The sequence below is a fragment of the Buteo buteo genome, chromosome Z (assembly GCF_964188355.1).
Source record: "Buteo buteo chromosome Z, bButBut1.hap1.1, whole genome shotgun sequence".
NCBI lineage: Eukaryota > Metazoa > Chordata > Aves > Accipitriformes > Accipitridae > Buteo > Buteo buteo.
The window spans coordinates 9,104,223-9,123,749 of NC_134204.1; the positions used below are offsets into that span (position 1 = coordinate 9,104,223).

The window sequence follows — 19,527 nt, forward strand, 5'->3', positions numbered from 1 at the left end:
GTCACCCTGCCCGAAAGCCTGCTCAGGGCTCATGCCTGGCCTCAGGTCCCCATGGTCTGGTTGGATCTGCAGGGTCAGGCATCCCCATTTCCAATGAAACCCTAACACCTTCCTCTGTCTGAATGCAACCCTGTAAAAGTACTGGTGTCTGGGCTGGTGAGTTTGGCTGGGTCAGATGAAGATGTGAGTGAGTAACTGTTTAATTGAGCCAGATATCTGAACGAGATATAACCCCAGACACTAGTACAACTGCCTTATACCCTCCTAAGCTGGCTGTGTTTGTGTCAGGATCTGAATTTTGTGGCTGGCCCCTGTTATGAAAAGTTTCTGCCCAGCTTTTGACAGATGAAACTTTGCAGCTTGGACGTGTTCCTGATTATCTATCAGTGTCAACAAACAGCCGTAAAAGCTTCTCATTAGCTTTGTGGGTGCTGTTCTTTATATACAAAATATCCAGGCTAGCTGTGCCTGGCTTACTTTGTTTTTCAGGGTCAGATGGATGAAAGAAAGGATCTCTTTGGTTTCAGATATGCCTGACTTGGAGCTCTTGAGAGAGGATGTAAGAACAAAACTTTTAACTCTCAGTGGTGCTGACCCATGGTAAGGAAGCAGCTATGAATTGGCATTTACAGCACCGAAAAGCGTCAAGATGGAGGGATTCATTCCTTTGCTTTTCCAAGTTCAGGGCGGATTTTTCCTACTGACTCCAGCCGGCAGGGAAAGCGCCTGGAGCAGCTCCCACAGTCCAAAATCACTGCAGACAGGCAGTCGCTGGAGTCAAAGGTGTGATCCAGTCTGTGTACTGAAGTAACTAACTTTCGAGTACATTTTAAGTACCTAATGAAGCAGGCTTCCCGGAGTAAATCCTTAATTTCTCCATCTAGGAAATTGGGTCTGCATAATTGAGTTGTCTAAATTTAGGCAGCCAAGAGCTCCCTCTGGAGGTCTTCAAGCAGCCCGTTTCTCTGCACGGGCAAGGCCAGGTGCTTACTTCAGGAAGGCATTTCATGAGAAATCTCTAGTTTTAAGTACAAGCTAAGTCATTTCATTAAGCAAATAGGGTCTCTCCCAAAATTTCCAATTTTCCTTCCAGTACTATAGCTAAATTAGGGGGTAAGGCCAGCTGCAAAGAAACAATTGAGTTCTCTCTAAGGTCAGGTGAGGGGCATGATAACCTAGGATATAGCCTCCTTGTCTCTAAAAAAATCACTGGGAGCAGTGGGAGAAGTGCAGTGTCTCATCTGTATGTGCACACCATCGCTTACTTGGGCATACTCCCAAGAGCAGCCCAAAATACCTGACTACAGTGGTACATGACACCAATGTCCAAAATGGCTTCCAGCTCTGTCCTTCCTTCTTTGCTGTATAATTGACTATTATACCACCATTATCTGTGCCTTGATACCTTGGATTTATGGAGCTTCTAACAAATATAAATTCCCCTTTGCACACACCCCATTTAATCAAAACCTTGCTGGTTTAAGCAGTCTGTTTTATTAAATTACCAACCTATGAAGCCATTAACTCAATTAGAAGCAGCAGTTCTGTAGTCTTGAACAACCAACGGGTAATATTGCAATGGTATACGTTATGCAGAGTATAGCACATTATAATAACATTGAGCGCTTATATAGCATTTTAGAAATTTACAATTTTGTAGGAATAATATCTAATTAATCCTCACAATGGGCCCTGAAGGTAAAGATTACTGTCTAACCCCTTTTTCCATGGAGGAAACTAAGTGGGGAAGAAGATGATAGGTAATAGACTTCTAAAAAGAATTCAAGGCCATATCTTTCCACACTGTACGTTCACAGTAAGTAGACTTCAGACTTTCCAAATTGCTCCTTTCCTTCTGAGAAAATCAACATCAATTGACCATTACCTCCCTTTCCTGTCTCCGTATTGGAGTGTGTAATGGGCTGAGTTTATTTTAAAACATCTTTTCCTTTTTTGGGGGGTGGGAGGGGACAGGGATGGAGACCCCAAAGGGATATTGAAATCTTACAGGAGTAGGTTACACCCGTTACAAATAAGCACCTTTGGTAACTGCCTTTAGTGGTTGCTGTGGTTGTCTTGTGCTTCTGGGTGCTTTCGGGAATCAAACAGGCATGGTTTCAAAACTCAGCTCCAATTCATGACCATCATTTCCCACAACTGTGTTAATCCAAGAAATTTTACTTTTCACTGTCAGGGTAGAAACACCCACAAGTTCACCTGTGTCACCTCAGTTATGTGATCTGACAGCAAATAACAAGGATGGTCACAGGAGCTCATCTAAGTAGGCCTGGGTACCTATGGTCTTTCATGCAGAGACTGCAAAGATAAAAGTGTTCAGATGGGAAAAGTCATATATAGGGCACAAAAATGATGGTTAGAAGTATCTTGGTAACAAAGTAAATGGCAAAGATCTTGGAGAGCAGTATCCAACACTAAGAACAGACCTGTTGATCTCAAACGACTGTTACCATGAGGTATTATGTTTCCTTGCTAAGTAAAGTAAACAAAGTGCCAGGTCCATCATATAGAAGCAACAATGAGCTGCTGACAATAACAGCCGATCCTAAATGTAAGGATTTTGTCTAAAGATTTATGTATGTACATTTTTGTTCTATAAAATTTAAGAAAAGAATTTTTTTTCCTTTAGTTTTCAGCAAAAAAAGTTTTTTGAGACAGCTTTGTATATTTTTACTAGATTTTGAAAAGTAAACAATGGAGAAGTAGAGATGATGAATAGGAACAGGAACTGGACTTGATTTGAATTTGAAAAAAGAAAGTGACAGATTTAGGATCAGTATCTGCTTTAAGCAAAGTACAGAGAGGAAAGAAACAGCTTAAAACAGTGAAAAGCAAATAATGCTTCTAATAATTAACATTGCCTACTGTAAAGATGCATCATTCATAAATTAACTCAAGCAATCATGTGTGATATGATAATGTAAATAAGAGAGATTTTATTTTCATGTATTCATTTTCTTTGAGATATATTTTGAGCATTAAGAATTCTCTTCTATTCTTTAATTAAAATTCTTGTTAAAAAGTTGCCCGGGTCCAGAAGTTGAGGATTTAAGGAAAGCACTGTATGTCAGGAGACTGGTGGTAAAGCCCCAAAAGCCAGAAACGCTGGCAGTGCTTGTAAGCAGGGCTAGATCAGAGTTACCTTTAAATACAGAGAGGTTTGCATTATACCCTAATTAAATAATTAATGGGTAGTTTATTTAACGTGGATGATCTAAAAAAAAACCCCCATGATTGTTCTCGGTGGTCATGGCTCCAATTTATCTCATTTCATATTTACACCATGTAGCACCCAATTCACACTGCTGAGAGAGAAAGTACAATCTGGCCCAAATTTTCAAATATACTCAGCACCCAGTGGACCAAAATCTTTTAATTATCTCTCTGTGTATTTGAGAACAACCTGCGTTTGAAACAGAAGGTTCCTTAAGTAGTGTGATTTCTTGCTTGGTTTCCCTCTCTGCGTTTTTTTTACTCTCAGCATCACATCTTGAGAATATTTCTCTGCAGTGATTTTGGAAGGACACTGCTAGAAAGCAGCAAGCCTTGTTCTCCTCCACTCTGGTTCAAACATGTCAATGCTGCTTAGGCTTGCTACTGATCCACACAGAAGAATCAGACCCTGGGAGTTCAGACACATACTGTAAAAAGGTTAATGGCTAATACCGCTGGAAAGTTTATAGCTGAACTTCTAGTGGCTCTGATCAACGCTCCGTCTTTAATCAAATGCCACAGCATGAGAAGGGGATGGAGGGAGGAAAATGCAGTTGGACGAGTTGTCTCTTCTTGATGAGGCCTCTCTGGTTTGCCTCTTCCAACTTTATCCAAGCTGAACATGCTATGCAAGCAAGTGAGGGGGTCAAGCTTGAAAGCAAGTGAAAAGCAAATGGGGGTGAGGAGGAAGGGAGTAAATAACTTGGAGCTATCGGCTCCAGATGCCAGAGGTGGCATGCTGCTTCTGGCCACTAACAGATGTGGACAGGTGAACCTTTACACCAAATCAATCATCATATTTATTCTAATTGTATCGTAATATTCCCCCAGGAGCTCAGTTCAAATGAGCTTGACATTATTAAAATTTTAATGCCCAGTTTTCATAGCTGAATGAATATTTAAAGGGTATGTCCCAGGCTTAAGTTATGATGATGAAGAAATTAATGGAATGTCTTGTTTAATGCTTTGGTACATGTTGATGCAAAAAAAAAAAGAAAAAAAGTGATCATTCAGGGCAGAAAAGAAAGAAAGGCAATGTTTAGGCATAATTAGAGGAGGAAAGCATCAGCACTGCATTAGTATCAGACATCGCTCTTGTTGGATAGCTCTCAGCGGAGAGGAAATATTTATCATTCGGGAGGGGGGAAACCAGGGTGCGGTCAGGGACCAGAAAAGAAGCAGCTCCACATGAATGACAGACAGATCAGAAACGAATCCCTGGGAGTCTCTGACCACATCGCTACATGGTAGAATGAGATTGCTAGCCTTTGCTGTCTGGAACAGACGCAGAAAATCATCTTTGTTACCCAACCAGGGTGTTTGTTTATTGTAAGTACCCAGATCAACTTTGAAGGATGACATAATTAATCAGCGATACTCATCAGTCTGGTAATTATGTTATAAATAATTGTCAAAACATAGGACTAGATGATACCAGTTACACATAGATGAGGGTGAGAGGTAGCTCCTTTTGCATTGGAGGGCCTGATTCTGTACAGGCTGAAACAAGCACAGGGAATTGCATTGACTTTGAGGGTCTGGAATCTGGAAAGATTGTGGGGTTTTGGTTTGGTTTTTTTTAAGACTTCCATGCTTTTCCCAATTCAGGAAATGTTTGGGAAGCTAAGGATTTTTGTTTTCTTCTCTTTTTGAATGCTATAGTAATATCTGCGCGGTCCCTGCTTGTGCTTATTCATTTGCTGTTAGGAACAAAGAACTAACTTGGGTGGCTGGATGGGCTTAAAATCCCCCCCCCCCAATATCCCTTTCTTAGTTGTGAAAAAGGACTGAAGAAAAAGTTAATGCTCTAAGTCCTTTCACAGAAGATTTTCTTTAAAGGGGCACTGTCAAGATTAAGATAATCTTATTCTTTCCTTGAGTCTTCCCTTGTTTGTTTGGGGGTTTTTAAAATTAATTTTTCACTGAGGTGCTGGAGCGTGTCCAGAGAAGGGCAACGAAGCTGGTGAAGGGTCTAGAGCACAAGTCTTCTGAGGAGCGGCTGAGGGAACTGGGGTTGTTTAGCCTGGAGAAAAGGAGGCTGAGGGGAGACCTTATCACTCTCTACAACTACCTGAAAGGAGGGTGTAGTGAGGTGGGGGTCAGTATCTTCTCCCAAGTAACAAGTGACAGAACAAGAAGAAATGCCCTTAAGTTGCCCCAGGGGAGGTTTAGATTGGATATTAGGAAAAATTTCTTCACCAAAAGGGTTGTCAAGCATTGGAACAGGCTGCCCAGGGAAGTGGTTGAGTCACCATTCCTGGAGGTATTTAAAAGATGTGTAGATGTGGCACTAAGGGACGTGGACTTGGCAGTGCTAGGTTAACGGCTGGACTCGATCTTAAAGGTCTTTTCCAACCTGAATGTTTCTATGATTCTTTGTTATTTTCCTTCTGCCAGCTCCTTCAGGATCTGCAGCTGTGATCCAATGCACAGCTAAGGAGTTTACCTTTAGGGAAGGTTTTCACACACCTAATTTGAGGTGTGATTTCAAATCAGTTTATACAAACCAGTGGAGAAGGTGGAATGGCTGCTGGGTTTTTTCTGTTCAAACGGGGCTTATTTCAGGTTATCTTAAAATAATAAGTCTATGTTTGTTCATTAATAGAGCTGAAAGGAGAGTACAACCATAGCACATGTAAAATGATAGGGATATACCTTGAGAAGGAAGCCTCTATGCTTCAGAAATGCCACAGTGTCCTACCTGGAATAAGTTTAGGTCTGGTCCTCCTGGGGTGTAGGACTGAGGTAATGGACTGCTATCTGTTATACTGCAGCAAGCTTGCCCCACAGATGATCTTAAGCCTTGGGAGAAGGGAAATTAGGGTGGGAGGAAGAGAGTGAACACCCTTGAAAGCAGGACCAGTGTTGAGGGAAAATCACTTTCTGGCTCAGAGTGGATCTAGTCCAGTACCAAGGAAAACTCTGCTTGCAACCTTAACCCTGTGATAGCCTCTTCTAGTTCCTGGGGAGGCTATGCTTTAATTCAGACCCTGAGGCTACCTACACATTTGTATCAGCGAGAGAGCCTTTATTTCATGATTCTGGCAGTGGGTGAAAGCAGCTAGTTAATTTACACTGCTTACTCAGTTTGTTAAATGGCAGTGCTGTGGAAAGCATTTCTCCATGGGCAAAAGGGCTGGCTGTGGTTCTTATCTTTGTGGCTAGGCATACAAAGCCACAAGCACAGAAGGTCTAATCTTCTTGGATGGACGGTGGCCAAGCTCCTTTTGCACTCAAAGCACTGAAGTCAATGGGAGGTTGGCCTTGCCTAAAGTCTGCAGAGTCAAGCCAAGCAACCATTAGTGGCAAAGGCGGCATTTGGGTCTTGCTTCAGAAGCAGACATAAAGCCTAGAGAATGAAGAGCACAGCAGGGAAGTGCCAACAGCCAGAGGTCATGGGCTCAGGATAAGGAAAAGATGAGAACAGATGTTCATCTCTAAGTGAGGAGGCAGGGGTTATGTCTATAATGCCTTGAGTAATACATCTGTCTCTCTGGCCTGCTTGCCTGCCCTGCTCACATCCATGCTGAAGAGGCCTCTGGCCTCGACGCAGTGAACCCAACACGCGCAAAGCCATGACATGCCCCATATGCAGCGAACACCCTACCTTTCCCCTTATCTGCACTTCCTCACCAAGGCAGCTCCTGAGCATACTCCAAACTGTGCCTTTGCCTGGGTGAGTACCAGCTGCGGGCAGGGCTGGGCAACCTCAGAGCAAACCAACACAGAAAGAATCCATGAGACAACTCAGATACAAGGTCTGAGAGCAAGCTTTCAACCAGGCAGTGCAGGCACAGATAAACCTACAGCCTCAAACACTCAAGCTGACTACACATTGCAAAACCGATCTAGGACCCTGGCGCATATTTGCATCACTCATTTAAGTTCTATGTTGCCACCTAGGTACAGTTATTTATTAGCCATGCTGGATAGTTTAAGGCTATCTTGGTTGTATCTATATGGACTACCTTCATATGTGTGGATTATGCTGTTGCTCTGCCCTGAAAGAGTTTGGGATCACAACATCTAGGCTAAAAGAGAAGTGGTTGCTTTCTACTAAATGCATGCAGAATTGGCTAATAGAAAATGGCAGGGATAGAAAAGAATGATTTTAGATAAAAGGTGGTTTGGGCACATTTTAAAATTGGCTGTAAATTATCTTGAAATAAACTCAAGTGGGAAATTAGAAGAGAGGTGAGATTGTGGAAAAGCTTATCCCTACTGATATTAGGGAAAAGGGAGGAAAGGACAGCAAAAGACTTACTTAGTTTTATAGTAGAATTTGATGTTCATGAAGACAATTTCACATTGTGACTGCTCATGGTAACAGCAGGGAACTAGATTTAATGAGCAGGGTGTCCCTTCAAAACTTACACCTCTGCTGTCAGGATACACAGACAAATAGACCTTTTCATATAGCTTAGCATCGCCCGCGGGCCAATCCTGGGACTCTCTACATGCTTGAGTATACTCACTACATGTCCAGGGACTTCTCACATACGCAAGGGGTCTGGGACTACAGACACATTTCCCAAGCTGAAGTCAGCATCCACTAGGCCCCCTTCTTTCCCAGGAAAGAAAGGTCAAGTGCACAAGCCAAGCAAGATCCACGCGTGCAAATAAATACCCATCTGGATGGTCAGGGCACCAATACCTTAGGGCACACTCTGTGTGTGGTGGCACAGTCTAGAAGGTGAAAGCAGACCTATCGAACTTTGTTTTTACTGTGTGACTGCCCAAAGCTTTAAGGGGATCTCCCACTGCCTCTTTCACATGCAGATTTGCATACGAAACAGTACTTATAAGATATAAATACTCAAAGAAAAAGCAGTGCTGTCTCTCTTGTTTTGGAAAATAAGGCTTTGTTGTTCCAAGCATCTTGTGCTTTGTTCCTCTTACTGTCCTCAAACCTGCTAAGGACTGAGTTCCCCTTTTACCTTTTCGCACTTCGTTTAAAACCAGAGGCACCATAAGGTTGAGCAGTACACACTCAGCTTCCCCAAGTACAAATCAAAGGATTTGTTGTATTGGAAAGATTTTATTTTGCTATTAACAAGATCAGCAGTTTCTTCAAACTCAAGCCCAAACCGTTCTGTGCGGAGAAAGTTTTGGATTTGAAGCCATAGGCTTCTGCATGTGAGCCTGAACTGAACTTAAGCCCCCTCTAGGTTCATCTATATACACGAGACAACTGGAAAGATGAATCGATAGTTAGATGGATGGATTATAATGTGTTTTATATGATATATAGAAAATACTCTCAGAGTGCAGGGATGGCCGGTAGCAATCATTCTCAGGGGTAGGCACCAGAGCATTGACTGATTTGTAAAGGTCAGACCCTTCAAGATTTTTTTTTCATATCTCATACATTCCCATTTCAAGTCTTCTCATCTATTTGTGTACACGTCTATGACACACATCTCGTCAGGCAGGGAAGAGGGTGGTAGGGTGGAATTAAGAGTCCACTACACAGATAAGGTTTGGGATAGAGTCATTTCAGATGCAATGCATTACTAGTGAGTGCTTCCCACAAGGAAAGCCAATGTGATTTTTTTCACCAAACTTTCTGAAACATTTCCTCTCCCTACTCTTTTATTAATCCAACACTGTATCAATTTGCACTGCCCACACAAAAGTATGCTTAATGTGTAATCACACAGCCATTCATGCAACCACAGCACTTACCTCCATTCCCATGGGGGCAGGTTTTTGCTCCATGCCTTACAGCTGCAATATACAAATACAGAAGGCTGGTTGTGTAGCTAACCTATGTTGAAGCGGCTTTCCTGATTCTGTAACATTCACATAAATTTCCCTGAGCTGAGGACCTGGGCCCTGACTTTGTTTTTTTCTTTAGAGAGGAGATTGCTTTGGATTCACTCTTATGGCTATCTAGTTTATATCACTGTAATTCAATTATGTCACTCACAATCAGGTACACAGTGATTTACGTGAACTTTGCAATTACACATACGCAATTCAATTGTAGGTGATTTTCTTGGCCTTTCCAACTTTGACACTAATATACTTTGCATTTCCTTAGGGCCTTCAATCAAGGCAGATTTTGCTCAATGCTTTAAAAATTATGACCCACTCCTGCAAACACATTCCTGCCAGTACCTTTACTCACATAAATAGCTGTTCTGGCTTCAGAGGAACTACTATTGTGTACATGGCAGATCCCACAAAAGTTGGCAGAATTGGTAAAATGAAATTCCTCTTAGTGTTTTGGGGGGAGATTTTGAACAGAAAAACCTTTCCCACTGAAGAAATAAGGAGTAACCATATTTTCTGGAATTTTCAGGGCAGTTATTAAAGTATTCATACTTCCAGTTAACATCTGAGCTATGTCATGTTCACCAAGAACTACATGGCATCTTTAGGAACCAAGTTGTTATGGGATGGGATTTTCTTCCATGAGGCTAACCAGCATCTACAGAGATGCAGTAGTGCCCAATAAACATTTGCTAGACCTGCTAGCTCACATCAACACCCTATCCTTTGTGATTAGGCCACAGCAGTGTTTCATCATTAATTTAGAGGCCTGATGCCTGAACAATACCAAACACAACAGAACATGACTGAGCAAGAAGACTTTATTTGCCATTATATCTGTCCACATAATTCAGGCATAGAAATGACTGGACGTTTGTTTGTTTGTTTGTTTAACACCAACATATAGATATATTTTTTTCATCAACCACCTTCATGGTACATTAAGGTAACTTTATCTTCACTGTACAGAAGACAAAGCTGAAAAAGAGGTGGATGAGAAAGCTGAGAAAGAGACAGATGTAATGATATGACCAAATTCATCCAGAAGGCCACTGTAGAGCTGGAAACAGGCCTTGTCAGAGGTTTAACACCTCAACTTTCTACACTGTACCAGACTGGTTCTTTGGGAACTTCAAGAAACATGGACAATAGAATGCCTTTCCTCACAGTTTTTGATACAAAGCCTTAATCAAACCCCTCAGTCTGTTCTCAGGGAGTATTCAATTTTCTTAAGCCCTCTGAGGAGGGGTGGAAAGACTATTATTAGATAGATGATCACTGGGTCATCTTCCATGGTCTTAAAGATCACACAAGCTCTAGAATCACTTTTTGTCTCCTGAAATGACTTCTTCCTTAAGCACAACCAGCAGATTATCTCCAACATGGCTCTCTTCTGCCTTAGACATGATCTTCCTAACCATTACTGACATTTCAGTGATCTTCAGTAGTCTCTTCCTCACTTTTCCTTCCTGTCTCAGATCACATTTGAAGCTATTCAGGGTTTCTTCATCCTTTTTTATTGTCTTCCCTTCCTTCTTTTTATCTCTGCATTTGTCCATTCTCAAGCCTGGTAGACCCTTAGTCCTGGCTAGAAACACCAGGTATATTAATGAAAAAGTGAGTGAGAAGGGTAGTAGGAACAGTGAGAGGAAGAAAGATGGAGACAGTGAGAAATCAGCTGTCTCTGCTTCCTACTCTTCTTTCCCAGGTGATCCTTCTACCTGCTCTAAATTAATATCAAAGCCAGAGGGAGCAGAAAAAGGTTGGTGGTAGAGAAAACGACAACCTTAGGAAAAGAAAAATCATGATGCAGAAAAGCGTCTGTCCCCTGTCTAATTCCTGCAGTGGCCTGTAGCTGATGGTGCTGAGAAAAATACAGCAGCAAGCTCTGACATTTCATTTCTGTGGAGAATTGAAAAAGGGCTTGCTGTAATTCATCGCTTCTTGTAACTCAAACCCTTTTTGACAGGAGTACCTGCGCTGTCTTTTAACAGTGGCACCGCGGTGGCTGTAATTGGACATGAAAAATGATGTCGTGTTTCTACTTGCAGGGAGGATTGGGGTGGGGGTAGGTGGGGCAAGTGGCAAGTTGGTGTGAGAGGATGACAACTGGCATTCTTTGAATGGGTTGGGTTTAGGCAAAAGGAAGGAAAAGCCAAAAGGAAGGGCATGAAGTGTAACAAATACAATCATCTTGTCTAAGGTGTGCAAAGGTAATAGTAAAGGTGGCATTAAGCAGAGATGAAAGTGCAAAGGATCAAAGGAAAATAAGAAGTGTGATGCTCCTAAAGCTCTAACTCCTCCATCAACTCAGGCGCTTACGGCATTTGTGGAAAAAGGACGTGCAACCTCTCTTCCTGAAAATGGGTCCGATTCACAGCTGTAGTGGCATGCAGTGCCCATAGTTCTCAATACAGACAGGGAATCTGAGACACAGGCTTTGCCTGAGGCCACACTAGGAATACAGTTGTGAATAAAACTCTGGTTTGCCATCTGCCTGCCACCCCTTTGAAAATTGGGTCTGTCATATGTAACCAGAAACCAAAATTAAATTTTTTGGCTCTTGCCTGAATCCCTTTGTGCCTCAGTGGTCTTCAGCACACCTCTGTTACAGCATTGCTGTTGAATGAGGCACTTCAAAGTAAATTTGTGGCCAAATTGGACTCTGAATCATGAATGAGGACAAACATATTGTCCTGATTTATGATGGTTTTATGACTATTAGGCATTCTGGTACCATCATGTCAGGAATTTTCATAGTTTATGTAGAGAATAAAAATTTGTAGTCAGGTCCTAAAGGACAGGAGGGAGGCTAAAGAGGAGATAAACTCTTTCTGGGTTAACTAATGGTAAAACAGTATACTTCTTTCACCACGGCAGCCCAACAGGGATAATATAGAATAAGGAACCGTGATCATATTTCAAAGGAGAGCACAAAGATGATCCATGGCCAGAGGAAAGAAGGACCATTGCAATGGATGGAAGTGTAGCACATCCTAGTGGAGAGCCTAAAAGGGTTCATCCAGCCCGTCTGTCAGTTCACATCTTGGATCAGCCTACCTAGGTCTTTTCCCATGTTGCCAGATCTCTTTTGAAGACTTCTAGTGATAAGGATCAATAAAACTTCAAGCCACATCTGTAGTTCCTATGATCCCATGTGGATGCCCATGGTATGAATCAGATTTGCTGACAGGCCGATCTTCTTTCTCCTATCACACTCTCAGGGTCCACCAAGACACGACAGATATTAAAGATGTCCATATCAAAATCCCACCAATTACTATTGAGATAACTGCAGTTTGGAGTATAAACTTTGGTTTCTTTGCATTAAACCCATGATAATTCCCAGCTGAAGAATAAGCAGAGAGCTTGAACCTCTGAATTCCCTTCTCCCCAAGAAGGCATTTTCTAAGACCGTGGAAGGTATATCTGTCTGCCATTTTATTCCCCACTTAGCCCTTTTCTGCTCCCCATGCCAGCTCCTTGCTCCCAGAGTGTGTGTATTTTTTTTTAAAAAAAGAAAATTTCCATAGACAGAGAGAGGAAACTTAATTATTTTCCTCTCAATGTTTCTCCCTATAATTGGTGTCTTTCATGTCAAGATGATCTCAATTTGTATTATGGGCTCCGTGCAGGCAGCACTTTCTCTTTGGTCTATAAAGAAATTGTCAAGTGTATAAATCATAGTGTACATTAAATTACACTAGCTTTTTAGTTATTAATTTCCTCAGTTTTTTCTTCCTCTGTTGGATGCTCATTCCCTCCCTCTTTTTCTCCCCTTTCTGGGGGATTGTCTTCTTTTTCTCATGCCCCAAACTGAAAAAAAAACCAAAAACCAAACCCAAACAAATATTAGTCTCCTCTCATTTTTGCTAAAGAGTCTGATGATCTCCTCTGCCTTTTGCAAACCGACGACATCCAACTCAACAACAAGTAGGAAGAGCTCTGTCTAGTTTTTCTAAAGCTTACTCAAGTTCAGTGGGGATTTTCATGGCCTTTAGCAGGTTTCAGATCAGTACCTACATTGGTAGATTTATGGAGTGTTCTGCATTGCAAGGCTGTGTCCATTTTGGACTCCAGACATTGTGTCTCAGGGCTGTATGCAGCACACCTCCTATAAATTCCTTGCTGCTGTGACTATTTCTCTTCCTGACTGCTTGGGATGCAGATTCTGGCTGTCTTGGAGTGAGCACCAGGGACCTCTGACCACCCTCTTCTGACCACTGGAGCTAGACTAGCCATTGTGTCCACATTCGGAAGCCATAATATATAGCGTAATTGCAACTGTCAAAAGTTAACAGCTCTCAAGTCAGACCTTGGCACATGGATGGTGTCAACACTAATCTGCTGCAAATGCAAACCAGTCGCAGTGATTGAGAAGCTGGGGGAAGTTAAAGCACAGTAACTGGGTAGTTTGGCTTCATTATCCTGTGCATGAGAATCAAGATGGGGTTCATCTCACCTAACTCTAACTGCATAGACTACATTCATGATCAGTGGAGAGGAACAGGCACTGCAGAAGATCATTCATCCTTTTCATCTCAGACACCAAACTTAAGAGTGTCTTAAAATTACACTTTTTACACATTTGGAGTTATATGACATAGATTACCCTCCTTATCTGTGTGATGTCAGATCGTTAAATGTTTCTAACAGCTAGCTGCTCACATGTGGTTACAGGAACCCTATGGCAGGATGTTCATCCTGCTGCTGCTGCTAAATATATCACCTCTGGCCCTGCTAATATCTTGTATTATATGTGTGAGCAACAGGTCTTCACAGTTGCAGAAGCAGGGGCTGATACAAGGTTTATCCAGTACCAGATTCTTTGTTGGTTTTAGCACTTGAACTGTCTGGAGTTTGTTGGATGATACAGGCATACAGGAGAGCAGAAATTGCTCAGTAGCGTCTGGAGCCATTGATCCTTCTCTTCGCGAGTGTGAGTCTAACTGTAGTCAGTTTATGGCTAAGTACATTTTCCTCTTGAGACAACAATGCAGCAGGATCTGCTAGGCTCTCCATCATCTTAACCTACTTGTCAGCCAGCTTGATAACTTTTTATTACTAAATATGTGTGCAGAGCAATTAGAATAAATCTAAATGATTATGAACTACTTTCAAAATAAAGGGGAATTAGGAAGAAAACAAAAAAGAAAACTTACAGCCTTGCTGCCCAACTGTGATTAGCCACAAATAAGGGAGGGACGGTATCACTTGCAGGCACCCTGTGACACTCATCAGCCAATTTGTGGTCTGACTTTATTAGGAAGCAATATGTTGGGAGATTCCGTTGCCTTATGACTTCCTGTTCCTTGTGTTGCCTGTTTGAATTTGCACTTTCTTTGGTTGCCAAATCTAAAGGAAAATTTCATTCCACTCAGGGGTAGTCAAACACAGAAAGATATTTTGAATAGTCCATCTGCATAGTGTATGGATTACTTTAAGTGACATGGAGGAAGAGGCAAGGAAGGGCCTTCAGATGAAAAATCTCAGCTGGTTCTGATCCAATCTGCATCTCCAGCTATTAACTAGAGGAGGGGTATACCCTCACCCCTGTCCATCAGACACCCACATCATGTTAGGCACTACCAGTGAAGATGATTGTGGACATCCGTTGCGCTCTCTCCTGAGATTGAGTAGCTCTGGGGATGATGACGGTCCCCAGTGCTTTTGTTGAGAGGGCTAAGTTGGAGAACAGAAATCCTGCTCACAGCACAATGGCAAGGTTTTTATACTTGCTTATGTTCTGATGTAAGAAAGGAACAAGATGTTTGAAAAAGCAACAGAGGGAGATGTTTTGACTCTCATTCTACCCTCTGCCCCCCCAAAAAAAATCTCAATAGCCAGCACTCCTGCAGCATGTGGACAAACCAGATCCAAATCTCATTCCACAAATATGAAATGGAGTCTGCTATGTTACAGATGACTATCCTACTGATCTAACAGTGGAGGTGGAATTCACTTTTCCATTTTCTTTTCATTATGCCAATCTCAAGAAATCTTTGCAATTAAAGTTTCACTGATCCTGATGCTCTGACAAAGCATTTCTACTCTGACACAGTAGTGTTTCCAGAGGAAACTATTAGAAATTTAAAAAGTTACGTTTAAAATTTCATGACCTGTGTGAAATGAGTCAGATCCCTCTCCCAATGTGATTCAACAGAGCTCCTGTCAGGTAAATGGGGTGACACTGATTTACCTCAGACCAAGAAGCAGCCTGTACTCTGTGGTTACTTCTTTGCTTACTAATTGCTTTTTCCCCCCCTCATGGAGTAAGTTCTGGTGCTGACTATGATGCATGGCTAAAAAACAAAGCAAGCCTCTGTATATGAAGGATTGATGCCACCATTAATTATGCGTCTCTCTTTGCTCTTTCTTACAGATGAACAGACCGATCCAGGTGAAACCAGCGGACAGTGAAAGCCGAGGAGGTAGTTGACTGCATTGCTTTCAGCCACAGTGCTAAGTATAATTGTTGTCTCTGGCTTCTCTCAGGCAATGTGCTGATCAATTAGTAACGTAATCACTGCCAAAGAAATTCCCTCTGCAGCAAAGATTCTCTTTATTAAATCTCCTTTACTTCGTCTCGCTTTCCTCATATTCAATTATTATTTGATTTTAAAAGGCAGGCAGGTGCCAGCAATTGCCTGGGAAACAAATAACTGCCTCGTTAAGAAGTGAAGCATCAGGCGCTGACTTAACAAAGTTTAACAGCAGTGACGACAACGTAGGTTTTTCAGACCTATGTTGTGCTGAGCTGAAGAGGTGTTTAATTTGGTTAGGATAAAGAAGATATTTTATGGTTTCTCTGACCATGTTGTTTCTGCTTGGACTGAAGCACCTCTACTTTTGCAAAAAGCAAATTCTGAGGTAGCAGAGTTTGCTGCACCTGTATCAGCTTATCTAAATAAACCTGTTGTGCAAACTGAAGACTTCTCTCAGTCCTAGGGACTTATTCAGGATTTGCACAGGTGTAGCTGAAATCAGGAGCTGGTCTTTTGCTTTTCCATCCTACACAGTGGATTTGGAAGGCTTTGCTAAGTGACTGTTCAATAGATCACCAGTGATAAGGTGCTTCCTGTAAAAGGTTTTCTACCAGAACTGATGTGGTGATACTTCACCGTACTCTTCTAATAGGGGCCTGTTTGTCAGATCAAACACAGAGCTCACTGAGAAAGTGTGAGATGGTCTGTTATGCTGGATAAATTACCATTTTGCGCTTTTTTTTCTTGTATGTGCACGTTTATATATATATATACATGCGTATATATAATGACATGGTGCTTCCTTCCTCTTTATCCCTAACTCTTTGGGAAAAAATAGAGAAGCTTTTGCCCATATATGCAGTAAAAACACTTGTGCTTATGTATCATATAAATGTGGGAGTAGATTTTGTCATTTTGTAATGATGTGGCTCTTAGATGTGTGAAAACTCTTTAATTTCCACCATAGACATAAACTCTTACTCATTTTTGGGATGACTATCTTTGTGCTGGCATTAGTGGAAATCTCCAGCAACAACTACTTAAAAGGAGTAAAATGCCTCGCAGACAAAAGGCACTGAAATTATGTTCTTTTTTCACTTGAAAGCTTTGGATTCCAGAGGCTTTGACTGCGTCAGTGTGAGGCTGAAACTCTCCAGTGACTCAAGTCATTGGAAGACTTTGTATGTAGCTTGTAGTTAAAGGGCTGGTGTTACGGAGTGGTGAAATCGGCAGGTTGACAGAGGCTCTGTAAGGAAAGGCTGTGGTGCCGTGTAATTGCAGAGCAGGAGAAGAGCTGAGCGCTGGAAAAATGCCAGAAAGCTCGGGGATAAATATTGCACTTTTAGAGTCCCTGTAAAGTAAATTCGAGGGAATTTGGCCAACACTGGGCAGAAAGTATTGAATGGGCTCTGCGACGGCAAATTCTGTTATCAAGGGCCACGGTACCTTTCTAACCTGCAACAAAGGCATGTCACATCATAGAGCATCGTCCGGTGGTTTTTAACAGAACCAGGTCAATTTACCCCCTTTCCCTTCCTGTCTGACTATCTGGCTCCGTGTCTGAGTAGGAATGGGTAAGCCATGGGCAGTTGTCAACACCGATCTCCTAGGGGAAAAGGGAAAGGCTCAGCTGCTTGGACAAATGAGGGGACATTATGCACATTCCAGTGGAGCTCGTGCCGACAGCGAGAGTGAAGGGAGGGCCTTTTGTCTATTTAATTAGACATACCAAAAAATAATAATTAGGCTGGCCAAATTGCTTAGTGCGCCTACAGGGTATGTAGCTCCCAGTGGCTCTTTTTTTTTTTTTTTTTTTTTTTTTAATGCAAATCACTAATAGAGAACACATGCCTGGCTTTCTGGGAAGGGTTTTCAAACTCTTTTGCTAAAACCAGCTGCTTTCAGGAGGGGTGGTTTGAACTGCAAAGGGCTCCAGTGGTGGTTTGATTTCACATTATCCGTCACACCAGTGGTTCCCTCCCCATTGTAGTTTAGCTAATTATCTCCCCAACACACACAAACCTCATCTTTTCTCATACACTCCGCTCCCATATTGCTCCTATCGGTCGTGATCATAATGCAGGGGCCAAGCGGGCGCACTCATCATTGGCGTGAAAGACGCGTTGTCCTAATTCCCCACTGACAAGCTGCTTCTGGACTGGTGATGTTTCGGGATGGCATGACTCAAGGGCAACTGTGGGAGAAAAGAACAATTGGCACCCAAGGGAGGCATTGTATGAAAACTTACGTTCTTCGCAAGCCCACTGGTTAAAGCAGGCACGGCAAACGGAATGCTAAAAAGGAGGCCGTGTATCTTAGGAGCACATCAAAAGGCTTCATTAGGGCTGCAAGATAAAGGTCAACCTCAACAACAAAGAAACTTAAGTTGTAGCTTATTATAACCCATCCATGTATCAGGATGGGACGTGAGGGAAGAGGGGGGCTTGGAAGATGAAGCAGCTCTTTTGCACAGCACAAGTCTTTGGTCTGCCCAAAGCCCACACTCTGAATACACCTCTATCTTCTGGCTTGTGGGGAATTTTAGTGCCAGGTCAAGGTATTAAAGAAAGAATGCAGTGCTCTTTGAAACTGTAGTTTGCAAGGAGGTTTTTACCCGAAATGGTAAGCAGTATTCTTGAGGAAGTGAGATTGTGTTTTATATAGGGGCAAATACCTGCATTTTGCTAAAACACATATCTTTGACTTTTCCAGCAAGTTCTTCCACAACCCAAAGCTGATGGGAGTCCAAAATTTATTCTTCCCCCAACCAGATTCTGCTTAGCATTTTTTCCTGTTGCTCTGGAGTCTGGATTTTGTTTGTCTTTAACCCTTCCTGTGTCTTGATTCTCAGCTGAACTGAAAGTGGGTGTGTTAGTATTTAGTATGTGTGAGTGAGAATTTAGACTATCAGACCATCTAGGTTTGGGCAAGAATTCAAAACATTGTTTGGCACAAATTACACTCAACTCAACAAAATGGAAATGCTGAGTGACCCTTATTAGTTTTGCCGGTTTTATTATTTTGTTTGTTAATCCCCATATTGGACTAGGAGTAAGACAAAGCGTGCAATCCTTTTCAATAAAAACTGGCATTATTTACATTTGTCTGATCTCACAGGAACTAGAAATGAATGTATCCTCAGTACATTTCTCTAGGGAAACAGTCTAAATTAATGGGAAAATTCTGCATTTTGCATTCCTGCCTGTTTGCTCGTGTGTATATAGTCAAACTACAAAATGTTATGTAGGGGTATTCCTTCTACAAAATGCTTCATGAAGCTTCAAATACCTGATCAGAAGGTCAGAGTCCTTTGACTTTTTATAGAGACTTTCACAGTGATGAAATTGATAGAATGTGATAAAAAGGCAACAATTCTGTATTTCGTTCTGAAAAATCAGAGTGTAACTCTAGCTCTATTAAGCGTGTATTAAAAACTCTCATTGGCCTTTGTGTTGTCTAAATTTTAGCTTGACTACACAGAAACTACTTCGCCATAGATTAGGTAGTCCAGTGTGTTTTTAGGGATGTAAGCTGTAACTCCATGTTAAATTCTGAACATGACAAATCCCAATTAAACTAATGGAATTTTCTATTATTTTCTTCCTGTTATTGATGATTTTTCTTGGTTCCTTGTCTCATATTCAGCTCTAAAAATAGCCTGTAGATATCAGTGACTTAAAGTTTTGCAAACTTAGGGAAAGATTTCAAGTCTGTTTTGTGGTTTGGGGCAAAAGTTTGGAGCCATTTCTTATTTTATCCACAATATCTCTAGCTCTCACTAGACAACTCTCACTGCAGCTGGCAGGGTTAACCTATGAAAAATGCAGCCCCGAGGTCCCACTAGGTTGTACAGAGAGTAACATTTTTTAAAAGGAAAGGACTCTTCTGCTACTCTAGTTGTGCTCCGTTAGTGATGCTTAGATGCTCCATTGCTCCTACATTCCTCTCAAAGGACAGAGGAAGGTCCGTAAAAGAAAGCATGCAAAGATGCACAGTGTGCTACCCAGGCCCAGTGTTAATGTCTCTACCAAGAAAC

At 41.9% G+C, this 19,527-nt stretch overlaps 1 protein-coding gene across 1 annotated transcript in view; it reads left to right on the top strand.

The window, feature by feature from the left end:
• Positions 1-19,527, top strand: part of CELF4 (CUGBP Elav-like family member 4) — a 715,059-nt gene that overhangs the window by 388,392 nt on the left and 307,140 nt on the right. Inside the window, exon 3 of the mRNA XM_075019814.1 lies at positions 15,389-15,437. Within this exon, the coding sequence (XP_074875915.1) occupies positions 15,389-15,437 (49 nt within the window). The remainder of the gene's footprint in view (positions 1-15,388; positions 15,438-19,527) is intronic.